This window comes from Salvia splendens, chromosome 3, assembly GCF_004379255.2.
Source record: "Salvia splendens isolate huo1 chromosome 3, SspV2, whole genome shotgun sequence".
Lineage (NCBI taxonomy): Eukaryota > Viridiplantae > Streptophyta > Magnoliopsida > Lamiales > Lamiaceae > Salvia > Salvia splendens.
Window position 1 is genome coordinate 20,754,419 of NC_056034.1, and position 26,800 is coordinate 20,781,218.

Sequence of the window (26,800 nt, forward strand, 5' to 3'; positions counted from 1 at the left end):
ATCGTAGTGCCTTTGGGAATCCGATTTGTTTCGGAAAAGAGGAATAAAGCGATTGATGGTTTAGAATCAGATTCCTCCTAACCTAACAACACAACACAACACAACCATCTCTGCTCAAATATTTATCTCCATATCTTTTCTTTTTTAAATATCGTGTCTTCAGTTATTCTACAGTATGTATATGCCTTAGATAAATGTTCAATCATATAAAAATAACAGCAACTTGTTCGACAGATTTTAGTAATTAAAAGCAATGTGTATGCGTGCATATATATCGAATGAATCAACAACATTTTCTGCACCTTGACAATATATATTACTTGGAAAAAACAGGATAACGCATGCACACGCATATATGTCTCAGTGTTGCCTTTTCAATCCAATTATCATCATTTACCGCCATCTATTGTCGAAAATAGAACTGGCATGACTAGGCCACCCGCAACGCGTCAAGCGGGTGGCCCGTATTCCGTCACGAAGGGACGAGATGGCGGCGTGATGCGTTGCAGCGCCACGTCTCATCCCCAGCCCGTCCCCAGCCCGTTCCGCGTTCCGTCACGCCGTGACGGTTGGCGAGACGTGTCGTCATGCGCCGAGGCGACGTGGCGCGCTCCGGCGCCATGCGTGACGCTCACTCGCCGGCCAGCGAGTGGGCATCGTCACGCTGACGCAATAATTCATTTTTTAAAAAAAATTTGAATCAAATAAAAAATAAAAATAAAAATAGAAAAATGAAAAACGGTAATATTACTGTTATATTACCGTTTTTTCGATTTTTTTAATTTTTTTTTACTCTATAAATACTCCTAATTCATCCTCATTTCACACACAAATACACATCTATTCTTCCCAAATCATCTTCATTTCCTCTCCAATTTTCATCTAACCTCTCATCATAAAATGTCCGGCGACGGAAACTCTGGCGGTGGCGGCTCCGGCGGGTTCGACATCAACGCGTTCGGCGATTGGGGGGCATGTACAATGTCCTCGGTGGTGGTTCCGGTTCGTCGACGCCGGGGGGGTACCAACCACCCGATTTTGATGTGGATGCATACGCCCGTCCCTCGGCCCCGAGGTATTCGCAGGGATTATCCCAGATTCGGGAGGATTATTCCGTTGATCCCACTCCGGAAGAAAGCCGAGGCAGTGGAGGAGGCTGAGGCGGGGGAGGAGGCCGAGGTGGTGGAAGCTCCAGGGCGGAGGCGTAGGAGGACGAGGAGGAGGATCTAGGCCGGCATCCGCACGGCCCCAAAGAAACGCTGGCGGTGTACAACGCCTGGATCAGCGTCTCGTACGATCCTATCGTCGGGAATCAACAACCCCAGAAGTGCTTCTAGGAAAAGGTCACCGAGGCCTATCACGAGATTAAGCCTAAGGGGTCTCGCCGCCGCACATATAAGATGCTCCGTGCTCACTTTGACCGAGTCGACAAAGAGGTCAAACGATTCTGCGCCATCCACAAGAATGAAGCGGCTCATTACCAAAGCGGAGCCACGGGAGCTGACATTCTGAGGTCGGCTTTGCGGGTCTACTTCAACGACACCGGCAAACAATTCAAATATGTCGATGTTTGGGAGGTCGTCAAGGACGAGGAAAGGAGGGCTGGTGGTGTCCGGTCTAGCTCGGGCACGACCTCGAAGCGCACGAAGCACACGGCGGGTGGCCCTCCTGTGGGCGCCGTCGGCCTCAAGGGAGAAATGCGGCGAAGGCGGCTAGAGGGAGGAGGAGCCGAGCCGAATCAAGCCAGGCGGACTCGGCCTCGGGGGGACCCTCGAACTCTCTTATGTCCATGTACTTGACCGCCACAATGACGGACACATCCCGCATGACGCCTCCCCAATACCAGGCCTATCTTAATGGAATTGCGTTTATGGCGGCACAACTTGGCATTTCGCCTCCTCACGGCTTCAGTGCACCTCCACCGCCTCAGGGGGATGATTCGCCGGTGGAGTGTTTTTTTTTATTTTATATAAAATTGTATTTTAAATTATGTCATTTTTATTTTTTTAGGATTTTAATTATGTATTTTTTTTTTATTTTTTTGAATTTTAGGTTGTATTTTTATTTTATGTTGTAATTTTATTTTATTTTTAATGAAGTGTGTTTTTTAATTGAATTTGGTTGGAAATAAAAATTAAAAATGAAATTGAATGAATAGTAATTTAAGGGACAGAGGGTTGCAGGTTTCGTCCTTTAGTTAAGAGATGGAGTAAAAAAGTACAGTAGGACCCATGAATAGTAATTTAAGAGACGGTTAAGTGACAGCGTTGCGGATGGCCTAGTTAAATGAAATTCTTCATGTTGATGAATTAAACTGCCTGTATTATTGCCTCAACCCACTCAATGGCCTGCAATCTCGAATTATTTACTCCCTCCATCCGATAATAAATGTCTCATTTTTTTCCATCCATCCACCAATAAATGTTCATTTCTCTTTTACTATATTTGTAAGTGGACTCTGCATTCCACTCAAATTTTATTATATAACTAATATATAAAAATAGTCTCACATTTCACTAACTTTTTTACGCACTTTATTTTATAAAGTCAAACATGATCAGAAAACATATTCCACTCAATAAAAAGTGACAGTGATTTACGAGAATAATATAAATATTTTTACGCACTTTATTCCACTCAATTTACGCACTTTTTATATAAATAATATAAAAAGTGACAGTGATTTTTTAATGGAGGGAGTAATTGAGTAAGAGACGAGAATAAGTTGAAGTTTGTAAGATGCTTTTGGAACATATTCTGCTTAGATTTTTTCTTGTTGTATTTGGGCATGTAATAAATGTTCAGAAAACAATGGTATCAGATGCCTTTCATCACTATGAACTTTCTCTCTCTCCCTCTCTCTAATTATTGCTTTTAGGCTTCGGGCAAATTGAGTATATTAAGTGTTAATAGTACAGGTTACCGCATGGAAAATTTTATTTTTGAAAAAAAACTTAACTGCAGAGTTTGCAGCCTGATATAATTAAGAATTAATTAGGATTCAATAATCCATAATTATGATTTATTAATTGTAACTAGTAGTACTATAATACTAATACATATTAGGGTTGGAACGGGACGATATACCGCACTGCAAGGTGTCATGCTGTATACTGTTCCGAAAATATCGTTATAAGAAAATATCATATCGTTACGTATCAAACTTTTTGGTATACCGAAGTTTTGGTATCAAATAATTCGAATACCGTTACCGTACCGCTTTTACCCTCGTATTGTACCCAAGTTTGATGTACCGGTATACTATACCGTTCTGCCATACCGTTTCTTATACATATATACTGAAAATATCATTTAAAAATCAGTATATATTATGGATTCGGTATGTATTGATATCGGTATATGCATTGGTAAATTGATACCAAACATAACAATATATATCGAATGTAACAGTAAACCGAACATATTAATATTAATATTAATATATACAAAATGTAACAGTATATAGTATATACCGTATGTTCATTATACTAAAGTGATAGTAGTTAATATTTTTGAATAATAACTGTATAGCCATAACAAAGTGCAAAAATCAATTTCAGTTAAAATGAGAAAAAAAAGTATATGTAAACAATAAGTTATAGATGGAATGAAAAATGAAACACAAAATCTTATCCGAAATTCAATCATAAATCACGTTAATAGCAGAAAAGATGCAGTAAAACTTGTGATTACGGATGACAGTGCAGCCTGTAATCCGTGGACATGTACGAATACTCTGTTAAATACAGAGGGTTAGGATTGGAAATTTCTTCTAGCCCGATAAAATCATAACTCAATTAACCTGTAACTTGAATAGGTCTAACCTGAAAACCCGATAAGATTTCTATTATTCTGTTTGTTTGACTCTTAATTAACACTTCATTGATTATTTTTATAATATAAATAATTTAAAAAATAACCTTCAATTGTGTATTGAAAATATATATTTATATGTTAAGTTTTTAATATAAGTAATAAATAAATTAGAAACTTCAAATTTAAAAAAATATATATTTAAATTTCGCTTGAAATTTGTTTATATTTTATTTTATTTATATAAACCATTAAATTAAATATTTGATCATGTTTGAGTAGGGGTGTACTTAAAATATAACTCAAATTAAAATCACAACATCATAACAACCATATACTGCCACGTGGCACTTATAAGCAACAAAATAATGTTATTAAGCAAAAAAATTAGTGGATGACATTGATGGATTTTCGTGGATTGCATAAAAAAATATTTATGTTGCATTAAATTTAGTTTATTTTGCATTTTAGTCTACAATGCAAAATAAACTGCATTTAATGCAACATAAATAGTCTTTTATACAATCCACGAAAATCCATCAATGTCATCCACTAATTTTGTTGCTTAATAACGTTGTTTTGTTGCTTATAAGTGCCACGTGACAGCATATGGTTGGAAGGATGTTGTGATTCTAAGGGTGAAAGAACATTAGTGCTCCCCTGTTTGAGTAAAAGCATATATTTCAAATTTATTATAATTAAATATTTTACATATTATAGATATAATTAATTTTTATCATTATGTACTGATCGATCGTATGTTAATTTTATCGGCAATAATCCGATTAGCCCGGTGGGTTAGCCCGAAACCCAAATCTTTAGGGTTATGGTTAAACTTTTACAATCCGATTAGCCCAGACCTGATTGACCCGTAACCCGAGTAGATTTAGCCCAAAATCCTCTGGACTGTCCGATTGACACCCCTACTTTTGATGACTTGTAATATATTAATAATTTAATTTTTCTAATTAATTATTAATATATATAAAGAGTCGGGTATTTGGGTACCTAATCATTGACTATTTTAAGACAATAAGAGTATCCGCAGCGGCGGACATCGGACCGGCGTGTGAGGGACGGATGCAGACGTCAAGTGTGGACACCGCAGATCCGCGGCTTTCCGACGACGTCCGTTGGGACGTCCGCCATTGTGGGTTCCCGACGGACGTCCCGATTTTTATTTTATTTTTCATAAAAAACTCTATATATACGGCTCGTTGAACTTCATTTCATTCGCAACACTTGTTTTAACGAGTTTATCTCTTTCTCTACGTTTCTTTTATATATCCAAAATAGCTAGTGGTAGTGGTAGTGGTGCGGGCGGTAGTGGTGCGGGCGGTAGTGGTGGGGGTGCTGATGACGTACGCCGACGAATTAAAGAACAGTTGTGGGCCGTTGCGTCCAGGGAGATAAATCGCGCGATACAAGCCTTGCAGCAGCCGGCGGTACCTCGACCCATCCATCGTCGAACTGTAGTACCCTGGGACCACATTGCTGCACACCGTCGGTTGCATGAGGACTACTTCGCTCCGGAGCTGCGGTTTGAGGAGAACATATTCAGGCGACATTTTATGATGCATCGTCCGCTATTTCTGCGTATTCCAGTATGAGGGAGGATGCGGTTGGTAAACCCGACATTAAAATGAGATGCATGAGGGTCATGCGTCTCTCCCAAACCCGGAATAAAAAAAAAAAGTTCAGTACAAACACGGAATCTAAGTTCTATTCTAGAAAAAAAAAAAAAAAACCCTTGTGATCTGATGCCCCCACTGCATTCCTCCTCCTTATCACCTGCCTGCAACATTTCATCCAAATAAGTAGTACTTAAAAAAGAGGGTACTAGTAAATAGGAGGGAGTAATGTATAGTATTAATACACCTTTTCTTTGTAGTACTTAAAGGCTATCTTCTTCTGCCCTGCTTCATATATATTGCACTCTGAGTAAATCTACAAGTAGTAAAGTAAGAAGACGATTATAATTATACACATACACATAAGACCATCCACAACGGGACTCGCCGGCGTCTCGCGTCTCGTCTCAGCGAGACGAGACCCCGGCGAGACGCGTTGCAGCCTCCATCTCGTCCCGTCTCGTCGCGCGTCTCGTCGCGCGTCTCGACTCGCCGAGCCAGGAGACGAGCTGTCTCGCCACGCGCCTAGGCGACGTGGCGCAGCCCGGCGTCGTGCGTGACGCCCACTCGCCGGCCCGCGAGTGGGCGTCGTCACGTGCTGACGCAATAAATATTTTTTTTTAAAAAAAATTCGAATTTAAATAAAAAAAAAAATTTTTGTAACGGTATTATTACCGTTTTTTTGTTTTTTTTTATATTTTTTTTGTTTTTTATTAAATTTTTTACTCTATAAATACTCCTAAACCCATCCTCATTTACACACAACTACACATCTATTCTTCATATCATCTAAATTTTCTCTCAAATTTTCGCTGAAATTTTCATAACCCAACTCAAGATGTCCGGCGACGGCGAGGGCAACTATGGCGGCTCCGGCTCCGGCGGGTGGGATCTCAACTCATTCGGCGATTGGGAGAACATGATCAACACATTGGGCGGTGGAGGTTCGTCAACGCCGGGGACCCAGGGTTCGGCGACGCCGGGGGGTACCAACCACCCAATTTTGACCTTGATGCATATGTTCGTCCCAACGTCCCGCGGTTTTCGCAGGGATTATCCCAGATCCGGGAGGATTTTCCAGTTGATCCCACGCCGGGAGTAGGCCGAGGCGGTGGAGGTGGGCGAGGCGGTGGAGGTGGCCGAGGCAGTGTACAACCCCAGACGGGCGAGGACGAGGAGGAAGAAGAGGAAGAGGAAGAGGATCTTGGCCGACATCCGTACAACAACCTCGAAACGATGGCGGTGTACAACGCCTGGATCACGGTCTCGTACGATCCCATCGTCGGGAATCAACAAACCCGGAAGTGTTTCTGGGAAAAGGTTGTCGAGGTCTACCACCAAATAAAGCCGAACCGCTCCCGCAAGCGCACAGTTAAAATGATCCGCTGTCACTTTGACCGAGTCGACCGACAAGTCAAAAAATTCTGCGGCATCTACTCGGCGGAAGAGGCGCGCTACCAAAGCGGCGCCACGGCCACCGACATTTTGACGTCCGCTTTGCGCGCCTACTACCAGGACGAGGGACATCAATTCAGATTTGTTGATGTTTGGCGCGCCGTCAAGGACGAGGAACGATGGGCCGGCGGTTTCCGCTCCAGCTCGGGCTCAAACTCGAAGCGCACGAAGCATACGGCGAGTGGCCAATACTCGTCTAGTGCTGGTGCGTCTGGTGGTGACACTGCTGAAGGCATCAGCCAACATGATGCTGAATCCCAGGAGTTTGCGGGTACGGTCGGCGATGCAGGAGGATCCGCGAGTAGGCGCCGTCGGCCGAGGCGAATCAAGCCAGCCGGCCTCAGGATCGGGCTCGCGAGGAGGCTCGGACACACTTATGGTGGCGTACATGACCGCCACAATGGCGGACACTTCCCGCTTCTCGCACTCCCAATACGCGGCCTGGTGGAACGGAATTGTGCATATGGCAGCACAACTTGGTCTTCCGACTCCCCCTCAACCTCGACCGCCTCCGGAGGATGATTAGCCCTTCCGATTAATTTTTTTTTATTTTGTGTGTTTTTTTTATTTTGTGTGTTTTTTTATTTTGTGTGTTTTTTTATTTTGTTTTAATTTTAATAAAGTGTGTTTGTTTAAATTGAATTGGGTTTTAAAAAAAATTATAAATTAAATTGAATGAATAGTAATTAAGAGACGGTATAGAGACGGTTAAGAGACGGAGCATTGCAGGTTCCGTCTCTTAGTTAAGAGATGGAGGCAAAAAGGACAGTGGGGCCCTCAAATAGTGCCCAAATAGTAGTGAAGAGATGGTTTAAGAGACGGTATAGAGACAGCGTTGTGGATGGCCTAAACATTAATAGTATTACTTAGCTTCGACACTGGTGCAAACAGCATAAATTGCCCAGTTTCTAGTGTAATTATTGTACAAATGCACTTTCCCAAATCTGATGTCTCTGCCGCGTCCCATCAAAGAAACAATGGTGAATCGTCTATCCCCCGCATGCGAAGCATCAGCTCCAATCAAAATTGTCTTGTTATGATTTGCAAAATGGCACCTGCAAAAACAAAAATTACAAACAGAGCAGATTGAACAAGAGTCGAGAGATGAATAACCACCGTGAGATAGTAATGTCTGTGCGCTGACGGCTAATATCGATGAGTCCGTCGCAGAAATCACTGAGGCTGCAACGATCGATCCATATATGCTTGGAATTAGGTTTGATCTGAATCGCATCAGCGTCGTCTCCAACGCCCCCTTGGATTAGCAGGTTGCAGATTATGACATGCTCACACTCCTTCAGCCTCAAACCCTTGCCGGTCAGCTTGATTTTCTGACCGCGCCCGTCGATGGTCTTGTAAGAGGAGAGGAGACGCTCAGATAAGATCTGAGTTCAATTGTGCCCGACACTTCCGACATCCATACCGTAGTGAACCAGGCCCATCATCTGCAATGCAAATTGAAAATGCTTCAAACTGCAAAATCTAGGTCAATTCAAATTGGTTTACCAGCTAGAGTCGTCACTGAGTAAACGTCGCCGTTTTGGCCCCCCCACTGTAAAACGTCCAAAGCCTGCCAGACAACGCAGGCTGGAGTCCACCACGCTTCCATACGGCGACTCAAACCCTATCTTTTGCTCATCCAAATCGATCAATGAGGTGTTAATGCAATTTAAAGCGGATTTGAGACTAAACGTAGCCTCCATTAATGAACGACTTGATATTTTTGTAATGTATGGATGTTAATGACTGAGATCAAACCGACACTTTATTAATTACATAATCAATTTTCCCTTTTCGGATTTTGGTTATGCTAAGAGCATCCGCAGCGGTGGCGAAAGTCGCCACCGCCGTCCGCGCCGTTGGCTAGGCGAAGGACCGCCGCCGCTGCAGCCGCGCCGCTGGCACGGCGCTGCTCGATGTATCGAGCACGTCCGTGCCAGCGGACGCACACGTGTCGCCCTCCCATTCGTCAACGGCATAGCCGTTGAGTTTAAAAATTTTTTATTTTTTATTTTAAAAAATCGGTTTTTTAATTAAAAAACCGATAAAAAATAAAAAAAAAATTTCACTTCCCCAAAAAAATATATCCGTTTATAACCGTTTTTTACTTCTTTTTAATTTTTTTTTCATTTTTTTTACCCCAAAAATACACACTTTCATCTATAAATACCCCCAATTTCACTCCCAAAAATTCACACTTTCACTACACAATTCTCATCATCATTCTCTCATCTCCATTCTCATCTTCAATCTCTCATATCCATTTTCATCTTCCTCTCACACCCTACAACACCACTATGTCCGGTCACGACGACAACCCAAGCGGCTCTCACGGTTGGAACCCCGAATGGTTCGGTTCGCAACCGTTTCCTAGTCCGGATACGGAATATTCGGCCCCTCCTCAAACCCAAGATTCGGGCGTTCCGGCTGGCTACCGGCCATACCCGGTCGACGACCAAGGTGGCTCCGATGGGCGATACGGGTGGTTTTTATTTGTAATTTGTAATTTTTATTGTGGTTTTTTTAATGAATTTTAGTATTATGAAAATGTTTTTGTGTAATTGAATTTTACAATAATTGTGCTCGTCCTTGCGGAAGAGCACAGTTGTGGGTGTTGTGCTCTTGCCAGAGAGCAAGCATGAATAGTACCGCCCGGGCCCACAACCGTGTCGCTGGCAAGAGCACGGTTGTGGGTGCTCTAAGGACTCATCCTTTTAAAAAAGTGAATATGTGCAGACAAGTCTGAGTGAAAAAATATCTTGTTATTAAGCTTTTATTAAAAAATCTTTAATAGTAATAACTATTTTTATAAGATATCGAAAAAATGTAAATTGCATATTTTATTCCAGTTACTGTTTGTAGTTTTTGGACCACTGCCCTCGAATGAATGGTGCATTCAATTATGTGTTGTTTTAATTTTAAAATTATTTAATGCTACATTTTTAGTTGTTTGAAAAAACATAACATTATATAGCTCGTAGTACATGTACGAGCTGCATAACCCCTACCTATTTTAGTGTTTAAAATAGATGTTATTATATCAATTTTATATTGGGCCGTGCATCACTACTAAAAATTTGATGGTCATGAGTCATGACATACCAATTGGCACGATGACATGCAATGGCGGATGCATGATTTTGGCGTTAGAGGATCCAATTCTAGGATATTTTTTAAATGTCAGTATTGCCAAAAGTTTCGACATCATAAAGATGCGAAATATATGAGTAATAAGATAAAAATAATTAAACGATATGGAAACTAGAGATATTTATAGATTTATTATTATTAATTATAATTAATTTTTTAAATAAGCTAGTCATGAAATAGAAGTACAAAACATAATTTTTTTTGTGCCTGATGTAAGAAAAATAAAAAACAACACAAAAAATAGCCAAAAGATAAATAGAAATATTAAAAGCTAAGAGGCTCAAAAGGAATTGAACACAAGCAAGGAAACTGCTAGGCCCAATGACTAGCCACTTGAGCTGATGAGCAAATTTTGATGAGCTATGACTATATGTAGTATAAATAGTAAAATTGTTGGGGGTTCCATAGACCCCAAACTCTTTGGTAGGTCCGCCTCTGATGACATGGTACATCCCACTAATTACTATGTGACATGTGGATATAATATGACATGTGAAGATAGTAGAATTCTAGGAGAAAAAATTCAATAGTCCATGTAAACCATATTGCAATCTTACTTGGTATGCCTCACTAAGTTTATCTTTTTTATTGATATATACATAAATTAAATTTTATTAGTATCGCATACAATAAGTTTAATATATGAATGACTATACAATGTAGTTCTATTTTTTTAAATTTTGTCATTACGCATAAACTATATAATGATTATATGTTAAGGTAAAATATTGATTAAGATAGTTAATAAAATGATATGATGGATTCTATTTAATAGACAATATATGAATACAATTTAATATGAATTTAGAGAAATTAAAATACTACTACTGTTTATTAGGATATTCAAATTAAGGGTTACAATCTTATTTTATGCAATTAAAAATAAGATTATCCCAATAAAGAAATATCAACTATAAATCTAAGAAGATAAACCTTTAGTAGGCATAAATATGTCGTCTTTAATTTATAGTTACTTAACTATAAAAAAGAATTATAAAATAATGAAGATAAAATTAAACATATACTATAATGATATAATCAATAAATTATAAATATCGTCAAGAATATATTTACTTGACTAAAAAAAGACCAGATTTTGATACATACAATTCTAGAAAATTATGTGATGAAGTATAAAAAATGAATAAATATGTACTCAAGTAAAAAAAAGAAAAAAAAAACATAATACAAAATGAGTGTGATATCAAATCTCAGTAAACGATGACTATTGAAAAATTAATAATTTAACGTATTGTGTGTGTATATATGGCTGTATGTTATATATAGGAATTATAAAAATTTCCTTAAAACATCATATTATGCCATTATAATCATTTGGCCATGTATACTATACATTTCCATTTGGCAAGATATTATTGGTGGGACATACCAAATAAGATTGCCATGTGTATACATGGACTAGGGAATTTTTTCTCAGAATTCTAGATATTTAAACTATATATGCTATTTAAATTTTAGGAATGGAATAAAGTTTTATCATTTGAAAACTTTCCAAATTGTTAAATGGACGAAAAAGACATGTATATAAGTATATATTTAAGGCCATCCACTACGCTGTCTCTATACCGTCCCTTAAACCGTCTCTTAACTACTATTTGAGCACTATTTGAGGGCCCCACTGTCCTTTTTTCCTCCATCCCTTAACTAAGGGACGGAACCTGCAACGCTCCGTCTCTTAACCGTCTCTATACCGTCCCTTAATTACTATTCATTCAATTTCATTTAGAATTTTTTTTCTACCCAATTCAATTTAAACAAACACACTTTATTAAAAACAACACTTTATTAAAAAACACACAAACTAAATAAACACACAAAATAAAAAAACACACAAAATAAAAAAACACACAAAATAAAAAAAAACTACTCCGCCGGCGAATCATCCTCTGGAGGCGGTCGAGGTTTAGGGGGTGTCTGAAGGTCAAGTTGTGCTGCCATAGCAACAATTCCGTTCCACCAGGCCGTGAATTGGGCGTACGAGAAGTGGGAAGTGTCCGCCATTGTGGCGGTCATGTACGCCGTCGCCGGACATCTTGAGTTGGTTTATGAAAATTTGAGAGAAAATTTAGATGATAGGAAGAATAGATGTGTAGTTGTGTGTGAAATGAGGATGAGTTTAGGAGTATTTATAGAGTAAAAAAATTAATAAAAATCAAAAAATTATTAAAAAAAAACAAAAAAATGGTATTATTACCGTTACAATTTTTTTTTTATTTAAATTCGAATTTTTTTTAAAAAAATATTTATTGCGTCAGCACGTGACGACGCCCACTCGCGTGCCGGCGGGTGGGCGTCACGCACGACGCCGGGTTGCTCCACGTCGCCTCGGCGCGTGGCGAGACAGCCCGTCTCGTGGCTCGCCGGGACGAGACGCGGGACGAGACGGGACGAGATGGAGGCTGCAACGCGTCGCGCCGGCGTCCCGTCTCGCCGGGACGAGACGCGAGACGCCGGCGAGACGCGTAGTGGATGGTCTAAAGGTGATTGATATGATGGAACCATTCTTTTTTTTATGGAGTATATATACATGGGGTCCTCTTCTAATGCTTATATCACCATAATCTAAAACTAAGTCTAAATCTACACCCTTAGATTTTGAAATGAGTGGATGAGATTAAAGCTCACAAATTTCAATAAACAGTAGACAAAATATCAACAAAAGGGCAATGTCGTCATTATGTTATCATATGATAATTTTCATAGGTTTTTTTATATCAACATAGTGTATTACAAATATCAACAATATACCATGAGATTATCAACACAAGTACAAGAAAATACCAACACAGTTTTATTAATATTTTACCTACATTATATTGAGATTTTGCATACACTATATTGAGATTTTTGTTTGCATTTGTTGATAAAATCAGCTTATCAACATGTACTAAAATTGAAATATAATTTATCAAATTTCATCACTCGAACATCGTCGGAACATATGCAATTGAGATCTCGTTGGAATCCTTATAAAATAATCTTTAATTTGATATATTTTTTGCGAAAAATAATTTAAATCGAGAGAGTTTCGTAAATTTAAAGTTTTAAGATGATTTAGATGAGAGAAAATTGACATTAATGCCCTTTAAGTTTATTTAATAATTTTTTAAATCTAAAATATAATCCATGTTACATTAGTTGAACAACGAGATCTCCTAATCTAATGGCTAAGATTTGGTCTTTGTGATTGCTAATTAGTTAGCAATTAATCACTCCTCTATATACATGAATATATATGCATACTTTGTAAGGACTATTATATAAATATATCGACAAATCACAAGATGATGATAGCTTAAATTTTAATTCTTTCTTTTTTATTTATATTTGTAAAAATAAAAAATAAAAAATGTAATGATAAATTAAATCATAAATTAATCTTGCTAGCACTATATGCACAAAATTTTAAAAATTTATATAGTATTGTTTTTGTTTTACTTGTGGTTTTATATATATAAATAACTAAGATAAAAACACAAAATTTTAATTAATTATGTTATGGTTATTTAATATATACTCCATAAAATAAAAACAATAGTAGAATAATCCCATTAAATCTTAAATCATTTACCTTTAATGTGAATAGATATTGAAAATAAATGATGTTAGAGCATCTCCAATAGAGATAGCTCAGGCATAGTCCAGCCATAGCCTAGCCACAAACTCCACCTGCCACATCATCAGCATTAAAAACTCCTTCTGCCACATCATCAGGACAAGCAACTGGACAAACAATATGCCAGCCATAGCCTAGCCACAATAAACAAAATTATAAAAAACAAATAATTAACAATCACACAAAATACGGAATTAAATTTACGACACAGATACGGGAAAATTCAATAATAATATTAGAATTTTAAAAAGTACATTAATTAAAAAAAATACATTAATTTTAAAAAAAATTACATTATTTAAAAAAAAACTCCTCTTCCACACACGAGTCCCCCGCCTCCACCTCACTCCTCGCCGTCGTAGCCATCGCCGCCGCCGTTGTCGCCGCTATCCGGGACCCCCAAATCTGCAGCATCTGAGCCCGCGTCTGAGCCCCCCAACTGTGCCGCGGCGACATTCAAATCGGCCCGCATACTCACGAGCATTGAGTGAAGAAAACTCTTCTCCTCGGGGTCAGTTGTCATCTTCCAGTCAGCTAAGATCTTGTACATCTGAGCCCGCGTTTGTTGACGGGCGAAGAAGGCGAGCTCAGCTGTCGACCTGCCAACAGGGGGGATGCCGACTGGACCTCCTGGAACCCCTGGCGAGCACATTGCACCCACCTTTGACCAACCGGACGAGTGCGGCGAGTAAACGCGGGAGGGGACGGGAACTCCGGAACATCCTCGGGGAGGTCGTGGGAACCGCTGCTGCTGCCGGCGCTGTAATCACCGGTATAGTTCAGTCGTTACTTATTCGGCCAGCCTGCATCGACACCTGCCCGAAACTTCTTGGAGTCCATCAGCACCTCATAGCAGTTCCATCAGGTGAACTCCTTATAAAGCCCGGGCACGGGGAATGCTTTCTCCGCTATCCTACTGCAGTCCTCGTCAGTTTGGACACTGGTCTGCATGCGGAGGGCGTTGGTGTACAAGCCCGAAAATCGGGAGACTGCAGCCCTGATTCGGTCCCACCCCTTCCGGCACTCCTCCTCGCTGCGTGGCCTCCCCTCCGGACAAAATGCCTTGTAGGCTGCTGCTATTTTAGTCCACAAGTTGACGATCCTCTGATTGTTCGAGGCGAGGGGATCATCGCAAACACTCACCCATGCCTTGGACAGCGCGACGTTTTCCACATCCGTCCACTTCCTCTGTGCCGGGCTCTCGTCATCAGCCGGCTGCGACGACTCGCCGACCACCCTCTTGCCCTTGCCCTTCTTCTTCTTTGGCGCACCCCGACCCCCCCTACTCCCCTCGTTTGAACGGGAGTGTCCGCATCCCCGAGATCTATCCCCAACTCCTCTAAGGAGAAAGTATCACACCCAGTGAACTGCATCTCCGATGGGGTAGATGTGTGAGAAGAAGCAGTCAAAAAATCAAAGCTGGGGCGATAGACGTTGCCCCCCCCCGGCGTCCCCTGCATCCCTGGCTGCCACCCCGGCATCATCTGCATCTCGGGTGCCCACTCCGGCATCATCTACATCCCGGGTACCCCCTGCCCGCCCGGCATCGTCGGTCCGCCCTGCATCCCCTGCCATCCCGTCATACTACCCCCGGATGCCATCCCGGGCATCATCTGTTGCCAAGGGTACATGTTGTAGTACCTGGCCATCGAACCCCATCCACTTCCCACGGGTACCGTGGGAGTTTGAAACCAGCTCGTCATTGGAGTAGACTCGTTGTTGTGCTCCATTTCGCATTGTTGCTCTTGTACATAAATTAAGATAGAGAGAAAACTCGTTAAAACAAGTGGTGCGAATGAAAATGACGTGCAAATCATGTATATATAATATTTCAAAAATTAAATAAAAATAATAAAAAATCGGCTGACCGATCGGGAGCCTGCAATGGCGGCCAGCACCCGGAAATTGGCGTGCGCTGATTTTCCGTTCGCCGGCTGCAATGGTTCGGCGAGCGGACCGGCCAGCGCCGGGAATCGGTTAGCCGGTCTGCTCGCCGCCATTGTGGATGTTCTTAGTATCTGCGGGTAGGGATGGCAGTGTAGCCCGCAACCCGTGGGCTGGCCACCCGCCAAATTTATAAGGTTAGGCTAGAAATTTCAAGCCCGATAAATTAAAACCTGATTATCCCGCACTCGGTTAACCCGCACCTGATTAACCCGCAACCTGTTAGGGCCAGACCCGAAAATCCGATGGGCTGGCCCGAAAACCCTATAAAATTTATATTATTCTTTTTTACTCCTAATTCGACAATTCATTGATTAATTTTATAATATAGATAACTAAGATAACTAAAAAAATAACTTTCAAATTTATATTAAATATGTAAATTATATATTAAATTTTATTAATATAATAATTGATAAATAAACTAAAACCATCCAATTCACTTAAAAAATATTTAAATTTCTAAAACAAGAATTTAAATTTCACGAAATATCTCAAATATTAGTAATTGATCATGTTTATGATTAAGTTTAAACATATATCTCAAATTTATCATAATTAAATGTTTTATATTTTATGAATATAACTAATTTTCATCATTATTTATTGTATTGATCGTTTGTTAATCTTATCAGTAGCAACCCGATTAACCCGACGGGCAAGCCCGAAACTCGAGCTGTTAGGGTTAGGACTAAACTTTTATAACCCGAAAGAAATCACAACCCGATTAGCCCGCACCCGATTGACCCGCAACCCGAGTAGGGTTGGCCTAATTGACATCCCAATCTGCGAGTGTATTTATCGTCCATTTAACAATTTGGAAAGTTTTCAAACTATAAAACTTTATTCCATTCCTAAAAACTAAATAGTAGGATATAGTTTAAATATCTAGAATCCTACTATATCCACATGTCACATATAGTAATTAGTGGGAGATACCAAGTCATCATGCCACTTGATATGTCATGACCACCAAATTTTTACTCGTGCATCACCGGGGTGGATACTAGTTCAACTAAGAGCTAAATATAGAAATGTAAGTAAAAACTGAAAAATGAAAAATGAAAAATGAAAAATGAAAATGTAGGACATAAAAGTGAACAAATGGACCTTTCAGTTTCAACCTCAGTGCACTGCACGTCCTACCAATTGAGACGCATGTAGACAATTTGTATGTGATTATAAGACTTACAAGTTACAAACGAAACCCAATTATATATTAATGTAGCACATCTTAGATAAATCCCGGATGAAGTTCAACCAGCGAACAAGGAGCAGCAATAGCAGAAACAGTATTTATGTTATCATGGCTAATCACATCGAATGCAACACAGCAGAATACACGGACTCTTAGAACAACTAGAAGGGTGTGAGTCTGCAAACCTTCATTTGTAAGTCAAATGTACCATAACAGAGGATAGCATGATATTTTCAATAACGATATTTGGTGGAATAATCCTTAGGGGCGATGACCAGACCACGCCCCTTCCTGGCGCCACGGTAGACTGTCTCAACGATGTCAATGAACTCTTGCTTATCCTTCATGGCCCAGTTGATCTTGTTGTTGTTTCCAGTGCCAAGATCAATCATAATGTGTTTGTTCCTGAAGAAGAACATGATGGTGGAGGGGTCATACAGCTCGTACATCGTGTTGAAATCAGGGACCTCTGTGATATCCACCAGGTATATGACAGCAAAATTCTTTAGTGTTTCGGCAACTGAAGCCAGCACCTCATCCATCTGAAGATTAGGGCAACATAAACAAGCCGCCATTATCACATTGCTAGCAAGTGGAAAAAAACGACTTACAAATCACAAGGCAAGTTATCGTGGGAGCAAGAAATTGAACCCAATTACGAATTCTTGATACCTACACAGCAAGACCTAAGAAAAGGATGAGCCAAATTATAAAGATACAGGACACTGTGAATAAGGGATTAGAAGCTGTTAAACACAGAAATAGCTAATCCAAACCTTCATTCAGCAGTCAACTAAAGCCATTTAGCTCATGTCTCTGTGCGTATGTGTGTGAGACGATGGGACATCGTAGGAATATCTGGGTTATATAAGTTACAGTAACACTTTGTAAGAGGGGAGAATACTAGCTCATAAACAAGACTAGAAACTGGCAATATCCAAATTTTAGGGCAATGGCAAGCATAAAAGGATGGTAGGCCATCGAGAACTTGGATAAAGAAGGTTTAAGAAGACATTCTAGATCTTTGGTGATAGTATGTTAGTATGTAGAAGATCAAGTAACTTGGAGCAAATATATCATGTAGCTAATCTCCCAAGTAGGATGATTCATAATGATAATGATTAAAAACTGATCCACAATTCCATGGTAACTGTAATCCTCATATGCAGAATATTTTGGAAATTAAGGCTATGTAATATATTCCAGTAATTAAAAAAACACATACCGTGGATAACAGACCAAGTGCTAATTTAAATTACCTACTCAACTTCACTTGTAGAATAAAGGTCTATGGTTGTTGGTCAGATAATCGCAGATCATACTAGGAAATTTAAATGATAGGCCATCCATCTGGTCAATAGCTACAAACCTCCATAAATTAGTAATTTATATATATACTCCACATGGTACCCGTATTGATTATTGAGGGTGTGCTAATACTTAATAATCAAATCCACCACCCCATATTTACAGCAAATCAATAAGTGTAACCAATAACAAACTCTTAGGCTCTGTACGGTACCACGAAATCGGGGCTATGGAATTGGAGCCTTCAATTCCAAATCCGATGTTTGGTACCGCAAAATATCTGGATTTGAAATTGAATTACAAATTACTCATGTTTACAGAAAATTAAGATGTGCAAACAGTTTCAAAACTCTTCAACTTGAAATCGAAATCCTACAATTCGACCAAAGCAATAAACCTGAACGAACCCTAGGTGACACAAATTTGCAGCAAGAACCCTAGAAGCATGCTGAAACACACAGTGATAAAAAAAATTAAACCTTCCAACGGCTCCAATTAACAAGAACAATCCCTTATAAAACAAAAAAAAATCGTAAAATCACTAAATTTGGGGGAAAGGAATTACCTGCATGCAGGTCTCGTCCCAATCGTGGCCGAAGCGGATGAGGACGAGGCGCTCCTCCTCCGCAAGGATAGCCTGATCGACGGCCCAGCCGGAGTGAAGGTGAGGCAGCAAATACGACATCGCTATCGATTTTCTAATGAAGTTGAAGCTTTCCAATTGGGGATATTGTGTGTATGTATAATTGTAGAGGCAAACCTTTTTTATTACTACTAATATATTGGGCTATTGGGCTTGAAGTACTATTCAATAAAGGTTGGGTTTGTTTATAGTAGAGGGCAGTGGGAGATCTTCTGCGAAAATAAAATTAGCTAAGGATATACTTAAGTTATAATGGCGAAAGCCCAATTCAGAGTAACATAACTATTTTGATAAAATTGTTTTAAAGTTGATTCGATCATCATACAACAACCGGTTAAACGATGCCCTATTTAAGCTTCCCAATAAGCAGGATATAGGATCAAACTTGACTGTTTTATTTTTTCCAAATAAGCACTAAACAGTTAGTTAAATGATGGTTTAATCTAGCTAGTATGGCACATGCACGATTCATTAGTCTCAACGGGTGCGTTTCTGTTTTCGCTGGATTACAAAATGAGTAATCGCTTTCATATATGGACCATGATGTTAGTTTCAACACAAGCCAGAAAAGAAAAGGCATCAATCCAATAACGCCACAACAAAAATGGAATATGGTCCTGCAGTTTTTACTTTGTTTTTTTTTATTATTATTATTATTATATGAAAATCCAATATTTGTTGGTTGGAGCTATGAATGTTGAACTTTTCCTCCGTCTTTGTATGGCTGTGAAATTATGCATGCATTTAGATGCGTGTGAATTTGCAATTTTAGAGTTTTGTTTGGTTTGTCTGTTTGTGATACTGATACTGTGTAGGCGTCACTGCGAGGATAGGTTAAGAGAATTTTGCATAAATGGAGATGGATAGGTTCTTTGTATTTTCCCTCAAAATGGAAATTATCCACTAAACTAAGTGGACTTGTAGTTCTTTTGGATGCATGTGCCTTGTTTACATTAAATGACTCTCCAACTATTTGCTTTTCATTACTTATTACTCGGAACAGTAGATTTATTTGAAGCTTCATCGAATGATCTCACTTATAGTAATCTAGCCCTTGGTTTGGTTGGAATGATGATAGTAAATACTTATGCTAACTCATTAATTAAAGATTTTAAAAGCAGAAAATGTTAATAATTCTGTGAGTCTGAGAGATAGCGATGGAACACAGAAATATGAAAACCTTTTCTGAGTAGCAACATAATACCATCAAGTACTTGTTGTCAAATAAAAAAGGTGCTGCATTTCCAAGTGATGAGAAGATTCCCTGAATAACTTTTGCTCCTCTGCATTGAAAAAGAAAAAAAAAAAAATCACTTTTTCCTTCAAAAAAAGGTGATCTCTGGGTAATTCGCAGAAACAACCACCTCCACTTATAGGTTATCCCAGGGTTTTACAATATCATACAGGAAATGTATCATATGCCTAATATTTGAAAGACTTAAGCTTTGTTCAGTGTCATGGAATTGGCTTGCATAATTGGAGTTGGACCCTTCAATTCTAAATCCAATATTCTATATCACAAAATCTTTGAATTTGGAATTGAATTACAATTCCAATTCTTCTTAATTCTACAATTTGAATTCCATATCAAAAGTAAATAATTAGAATTCCAAATAGTTATAAAATTGGACACTTCACATACTACACACACTTTACACAAACTACACCTTCACACACACACACACTGCACACAAACACTGCACCTTCACACACAAACAGACTGCGCGCACGCACACGTGACACACACACACACACACACACTTTGAATTATAACTCAATTCCTTTGCTTAAGAGCATTCACAACCGTGCTCTTGCCAGCGGCACGGTTGTGGGCCCGGCCCCACTTTTTCTGCCTGCTCTCTGGCAAGAGCACAACACCCACAACTGTGCTCTTCCGCAAGGACGAGCACAATTAATTTAAAATTCAATTAAACAATAACATTTTCATAATAATAAAATTCATTAAAAAAACCTAAATAAAATTACAAATGACAAATAAAATAAAAACGACATAATTAAAATCCTAAAAATTAAAAATTACACAATTAAAATACTAAAAATTAAAAAAACACTACTCGTTGCCGAATTTCGCTCACATGTGGTTGATTAGGTCTTCTTGTAACTGAATGTGGGTTCGGGTATCGCGCATTGTGTGCCTTGTCTCGATCCTCTGGCCAACCGTCGTATGCTCACCTCGGCGTGGGGGAGACCTCGCTGTTGAGCTTCCGGCTTCATCCTCGTCGTAGAAGCTAGCCGCCCTCGGCTCTTCGTCGGCTATAATCATGTTGTGTAAGATAATACACGTGAACATGATGTCGGCGATATTATTCACGTACCACAGCCGAGCCAGGGCCTTCACTATGTTGAATCGGGCTTGAAGGACCCCGAAGGCTCTTTCGACGTCTTTCCGCGCGGACTCTTGACGCTGCGCAAAAAGAACCCGCCTCGGGTTGTGCGGGTTGTGGAGCGTCTTCACGAACGTCGACCACATTGGGTAGATACCATCGGCGAGATAGTAACCCATGTGGTATGTATTTCCGTTGATGGTGAAGTCGATCGCCGGTGCTACACCATTCATCACATCATTGAAGAGTGGTGAAGAATAGAGCACGTTCAAGTCGTTGTTGGCTCCGGCAACGCCAAAATATGCATGCCAAATCCATAGGCGGTAGTCGGCGACCGCCTCAAGGATAAGTGTTGGGCCGCCGCCTTTGTGACCGCTTAAGTGTTGCCTCCTCCAAGCATTCGGGCAATTCTTCCACCTCCAATGCATGCAGTCAATGCTGCCAAGCATTCCGGGGAAGCCATGGACTGATTCGTGAAGACGAAGCAACCATTGGCAATCATTGGTGCTGGGTGCCCGAAGGAATTCATCCCCGAAAGCTGAACGAACGCCCTCGCAAAAATTCTTTAGACAAAGGATTCCAGCGGACTCACCGATATGCAAATACTCGTCGAAGATGTCGGCCGTTTGCCTAGTAGCGAGTTGTCGGATGGCACACGTACACTTCTGTAACGGCGTGATACTTTGCCGGCCGGCTGCATCTGGACCTGTTTGGAAGAATTCAACACGTGCGGACAATGTGTTGACAATTCGCATGAACAAGCGCTTTGACATGCGAAAACGGCGCCTAAAGTAATCTGCCGGAAACCGCAGCTGGTCGGCAAAGTAGTCGGCTCCCTCCCGGTCACGATGGATGTAGCGGCGATCTGATCTAGTTCGTTGAGGAGGAGGAGCGGGGGTATTCGCCGCGACATATGCTTCGTAAGCGGCACGATGTTGTTCGTAGTATTCTTGTTCTTCGCGCTCCGCTTCCGCCATAATATGGGTGAAATCCATTTGAGGTTTTGAGTGAGGGATGAATGTGTTGATAGTTTGTATGAGAATTATGAATGAGAGATGATTTGATGTGATAAATGGATGATGAATGTGTGTATTTATAGATGATTTTGGGGAAAAAAATAAAAAAAATAAAAAAATTCAGAAAAAACGGGAAAAAAAACGGCCATATTTTTTGGATTTGGAAAATATATATATTTTTTTATTTTTATCATTATTTACAATTAAATGCCGTTTCTCAATCCCGTACAGCCACGTCAGCTGCTCGCTGGCGCGGCGCGAGCGCAGCGGCGGCGGTCCTTCCCCTTGCCAGCGGCGCGGACGGCGGTGGCGACCATCGCCACCGTTGCGGATGCTCTAACTAACAAAGAATTTTATAATTCAATTCCTTCACATTCAATTCCATAGAATTCTAGTAATTCCAATTCTGTGTACCAAATGGACCTTTATTATTCTCGGTTTAATAGGTGGTTATCACCTCAGAGAATATTTGCCTCTCTAGCGTCATTCCACAATTCTAACTTCAAATTGTTGTAGGGCACATCATTTTTTGAATTTCTGGATATAACCTATCAAATTGGGGTCGAAGCATTTTATATGTGCAATGTAGGATGCCTTCTAGCCGTATCTCATTGTACCTATTGACGGTTTTCTCGCATAACGGCATAAAGTCTATGCTTTCTGTTTGTTACTGGACTGGATCTTTACTTAGTTTTCTCGGCGATGTATGTGAAAATTATCATTTTATTGGAAAATTAGGTGTTACAGACATGGGAAGACGACAAGTCAATGAAGGATTGAGGAGATGAGTAGGCATACTGATACTCTAGAGTAGCTCAGTGGACATTCTAAATGATTGATTGTTTATATTGTGGTATATCGTTTGGGTTGTAAATGCTTGCAGTAACTTTATCAATTCTTGGTTAGTATTCGTCATAGTGGAATTTACAGAAAAGTAGAATAAGTTGAAAATAACATGAGAGTTGGAAACAAAAGTGAGAAGCAACTATGAAAAAGGAATTTTTTGAGGAGTATAGAAAAACCCGGGAATAGTATTACCGTTTAATATTTTGATTATCTAAAAAGAAAAACTACCAAAATTTGACCGACGCGCCATGCGACGAGAAATTGTTTGGCTTGGCAGGCCATTTCATAGACGGGGCTGTGCCTCCCGTTGCTGTTGCTGAAGCTCAAAGATGGAGACATTAATTAATTCTCCTAGGCCGAAATGGAAATGGATCATTCATCAAACAAAACATTGAAAATTGGGTCATATACTTTATTATATAACCATAGTAATCACACAAAATATAGATGTACAGTCAAATTCATAAATCGTGGTCTAAACTATTTCATACAGCATATATATAATCTGGAAATTGCAATAGTTAAGAAATCAGTTGAGATTTCTTGCAATAAGCTATGGCGGCTTCAATGGAGCCCTCGGCTTCAGTGGCGCTGCTGCTCCTCTGCAGGTCGTTGGAGTTGAGCGAGAAAGATGAGGCTGATGATGAATTCGAGGAAGACGACGACAGACACTTTGTCGGTGAATGCCACTTGATGGCGCTCGAAAACGACCTCCTCTGCTGCGCAGTGTCGTCGTCGATTGCAGTGGCATTGATTTCTTGGGACTTGGCGGATTTGACGAAGAGCGATTTGAGGTAGGCTTTGAGGGAGTGCTTGAGCTTCTTGGGCCACGAGATTTTGGTGGGGTGGTGGTTGTGGTTGATGAGGTTGCTTGACCATTCGAAGAAGAAGTCGTCGGAGCTGAGGTCGCAGCTCGCTCGGCACGATTCCGATGGGGAGATATCGGCGGCGGCGGGGATGAGGTAGAGGGGGAGGAGTCTGCCTTTGTGGAAGAGGTGGTCGGCTGTTTGAGTAAGGGTGGCGGCGCCGGACATTTGGAACTCGAATTCTCTGCTGTCTGAGGATGAGCTCAGCTCCATGTCTATGTAGTCATCATCATCATCTTCTTCATCTTCATATTCACTTACTGTTACACTCTCTTCTTTCTTCATCTCTCTCTCTTTCTAAAAGATACTGGGAAGGGAAGACAGAGCATCCTTTAAAGGAAGGAGGGATGATGCCAACTACTCTCTCATGATATACCTTATTATCTCAGATATTCTTTTTCCTTTTTTTTTTTCCTTTTTTTAAAAAAATTTTGGAAGTGGCAAATTTCAAATTAACATACTTCCAAAAATGGATAAAACACTATGTCAGATAAATAATTACACGTATTAAAGACTTCTCCCAAGCACAGCAAATTAAGCATCCAAAAATTGAACAGGTTTTGGGATTATGTTAGTAGTGGCTGTATTATGAAGTAATTTGAATAGCAGTGTCTTCTGCGGCATCATACAACTTTGTCTGCTACAAAAATACTATTTATCATTCAGCTGCCCATTCTCATTCCTCGAAACTATTTTTTGTGTATAAGTTATAGATCTGAGAGCTGACTATGGTCAAAACATGGGCATCTTCCCCTACTTTAATTGATCGATCAAATTCAAAGAATATGATTATATCCATTTTCCAATATAACTAGTGTCTTTCTCTTGTCTTAACATAGTTCAAAATTCAAATTAAATAATCTATATGCATTGCTTTTTTGTTTTGTATCTTTGGGAGTTTTGCGATAATCACGTATGACTCAATGACTATGACTTCCCTACACTAATTAAGTCTTTGTCATGATCTTTGAGAAGAAGGTTTTCTTTGTTTTCTTCTTCTCTAATTTTTTTTTCTTGCACTAATGAAAAACCTCTTTGTGTTTTTAAGTAAAAAAGGAAGAAAATAGGTGACTGACTGTAGTACATCAGATTATTCACATGTAATCTGACATATTTAAAAAAGGAATGCTCTGAGCTCCTTTTCTGATGTGGCCATTTCTATTGGCCTTCAAATGTAACATGATATATATACATATACTATGTCCGAGTTTTAATCAATGATAATGACGCATAATGCAACGCATGTAGCTGTAAATTCCACACACAAATAATTCGCTGAAATTCGAGCGTTTTTGGCAAATTTCTTAGTTTACCATGCTTATAGTACCTGCTGGTAAGTAGTTTTCAATGATTTTATTGTGAAGGAAGTGTTGGCCTCGACATGGTTTTGATGTTTCGATACTTCCATTTTATTATATGGAATTCAAATTTCAAAAAGTACATTACTTTTATCAATATTAATATCCACAGTGTTATTCTCCAAGACGAAATAGCATAAAATTTCTCAAAGTCTAATATGGAGTATTTAACTTTAGTGGGAGATACTTTTGTGGTAGGAAACATAGGAATAGGACGCAAATGATCTATGATTCTCGAGACTGACATGAGAGTTAATAAAATAAGATGGTGGGTTGAAAATCAAAGTTGCATACTTATGAGGTTTGAACACCTTTCCTTTTTCCCTTTCAATAGATACAGAAATATATTGGTACAGATGTCCAAATAAATTATACCTCCTACCACCTTACATAATTTGTTGTGACAGAATAGAGTAATTGTGTAATCGACAAACGAAAGAACGTAAAGAGACACAGAATTTACGTGGTTCGCCAATTGGCTACATCCACGGCAAGAACGGAGAACAAATTGTATTATGACTGCAGTTACAGATTTCAGATCCAAGATCACGATCACAGAATTATGTGCTCTACTCACATATAAATACGCACACATGAGATCCTATCCTAATTAGAAAAATAAGCCTATCCCAATTAGGAAACATAATCATATCCTAATTAGGAGACAAATTTAAGGCATACTAACAAATCTCCACCTTGACTTGAATCCTCCTTCCAAATGCATCATCATAATACAAAACAAACAAACTTCTTCATCCTTGCCCCAAATTTGCCCTCCACGGGCAACTAACAGCTCATGACATCAATATTACTCAAATCCAGCAAAATTTTGTTCTAATTTTCCAGATGATCCGAATGGGCATACCTTCTTAATTGCGTAATCGAAACAAACGTTGCTTCATGAGCAACTTGTTGGTTAGAGACTTCGTCATGTAAAGACTCTCCAACTTCATCCAAAGGGCAGCAGTAGTCTCCTGCTCAGCAACTTCGATGATAACATCTTCAGACAGGCACAACATGATGGTCGAGTGGGCCTTTTCGTCTAAGGTTGTCTACTCCTCATCATCCTCCTTTGCCTTCTTTGTTTTGAGCAGCGCCCACAAACTCTGCCGCTTCAGCAAGGATCGCATCTTGATCTGTCATAAGCCAAAATTATTTCTCCCGATAAATTTGTCGACCTTCACGTTCAGAGCAGGCATCTTGATCGATTAACACAGAAACCCTAACAGATGCAGAATTCAAAACCCTAGTCCGAAAAACAGGCTCTGATACCAGTTTGTTGTGACAGAATAGAGTAATTGTGTAATTGACAAACGAAAGAACGTAAAGAGACACAGAATTTACGTGGTTCGCCAATTGGCTACATCCACGGCAAGAACGGAGAACAAATTGTATTATGACTGCAGTTACAAATTTCAGATCCAAGATCACGAACACATAATTATGTGCTCTACTTATATATAAATAGGCACACATGAGATCCTATCCTAATTAGGAAAATAAGCCTATCCCAATTAGGAAACATAATCATATCCCAATTAGGAGACAAATTTAAGGCATACTAACATAATTAAATGCAGGAAGCAAATG

The 26,800-nt window shown here is 39.7% G+C and overlaps 2 protein-coding genes and 1 pseudogene across 2 annotated transcripts; all 3 read right to left on the bottom strand.

Annotated features, from left to right (window-relative positions):
* Positions 1-7,741: 7,741 nt before the first annotated feature.
* LOC121793433 lies at positions 7,742-8,668 on the bottom strand (annotated as a pseudogene).
* Positions 8,669-16,825: 8,157 nt separating this feature from the next.
* On the bottom strand, positions 16,826-18,886 carry LOC121795427 (thioredoxin-like protein YLS8). The gene is made up of 2 exons (XM_042193958.1): positions 18,702-18,886; positions 16,826-17,370 (listed from the first exon to the last, which is right to left on the bottom strand). The coding sequence occupies exons 1-2, from the start codon at positions 18,819-18,821 to the stop codon at positions 17,062-17,064; spliced, it is 429 nt and encodes a 142-aa protein (XP_042049892.1). The 5' UTR covers positions 18,822-18,886; the 3' UTR covers positions 16,826-17,061.
* A 4,498-nt stretch (positions 18,887-23,384) lies between these two features.
* LOC121794071 (probable membrane-associated kinase regulator 3) lies at positions 23,385-24,172 on the bottom strand. Its single transcript, XM_042192071.1, has one exon. It carries the CDS (start codon positions 24,135-24,137, stop codon positions 23,508-23,510), a length of 630 nt encoding a protein of 209 aa, XP_042048005.1. The 5' UTR covers positions 24,138-24,172; the 3' UTR covers positions 23,385-23,507.
* Between the last annotated feature and the right edge of the window lie 2,628 nt (positions 24,173-26,800).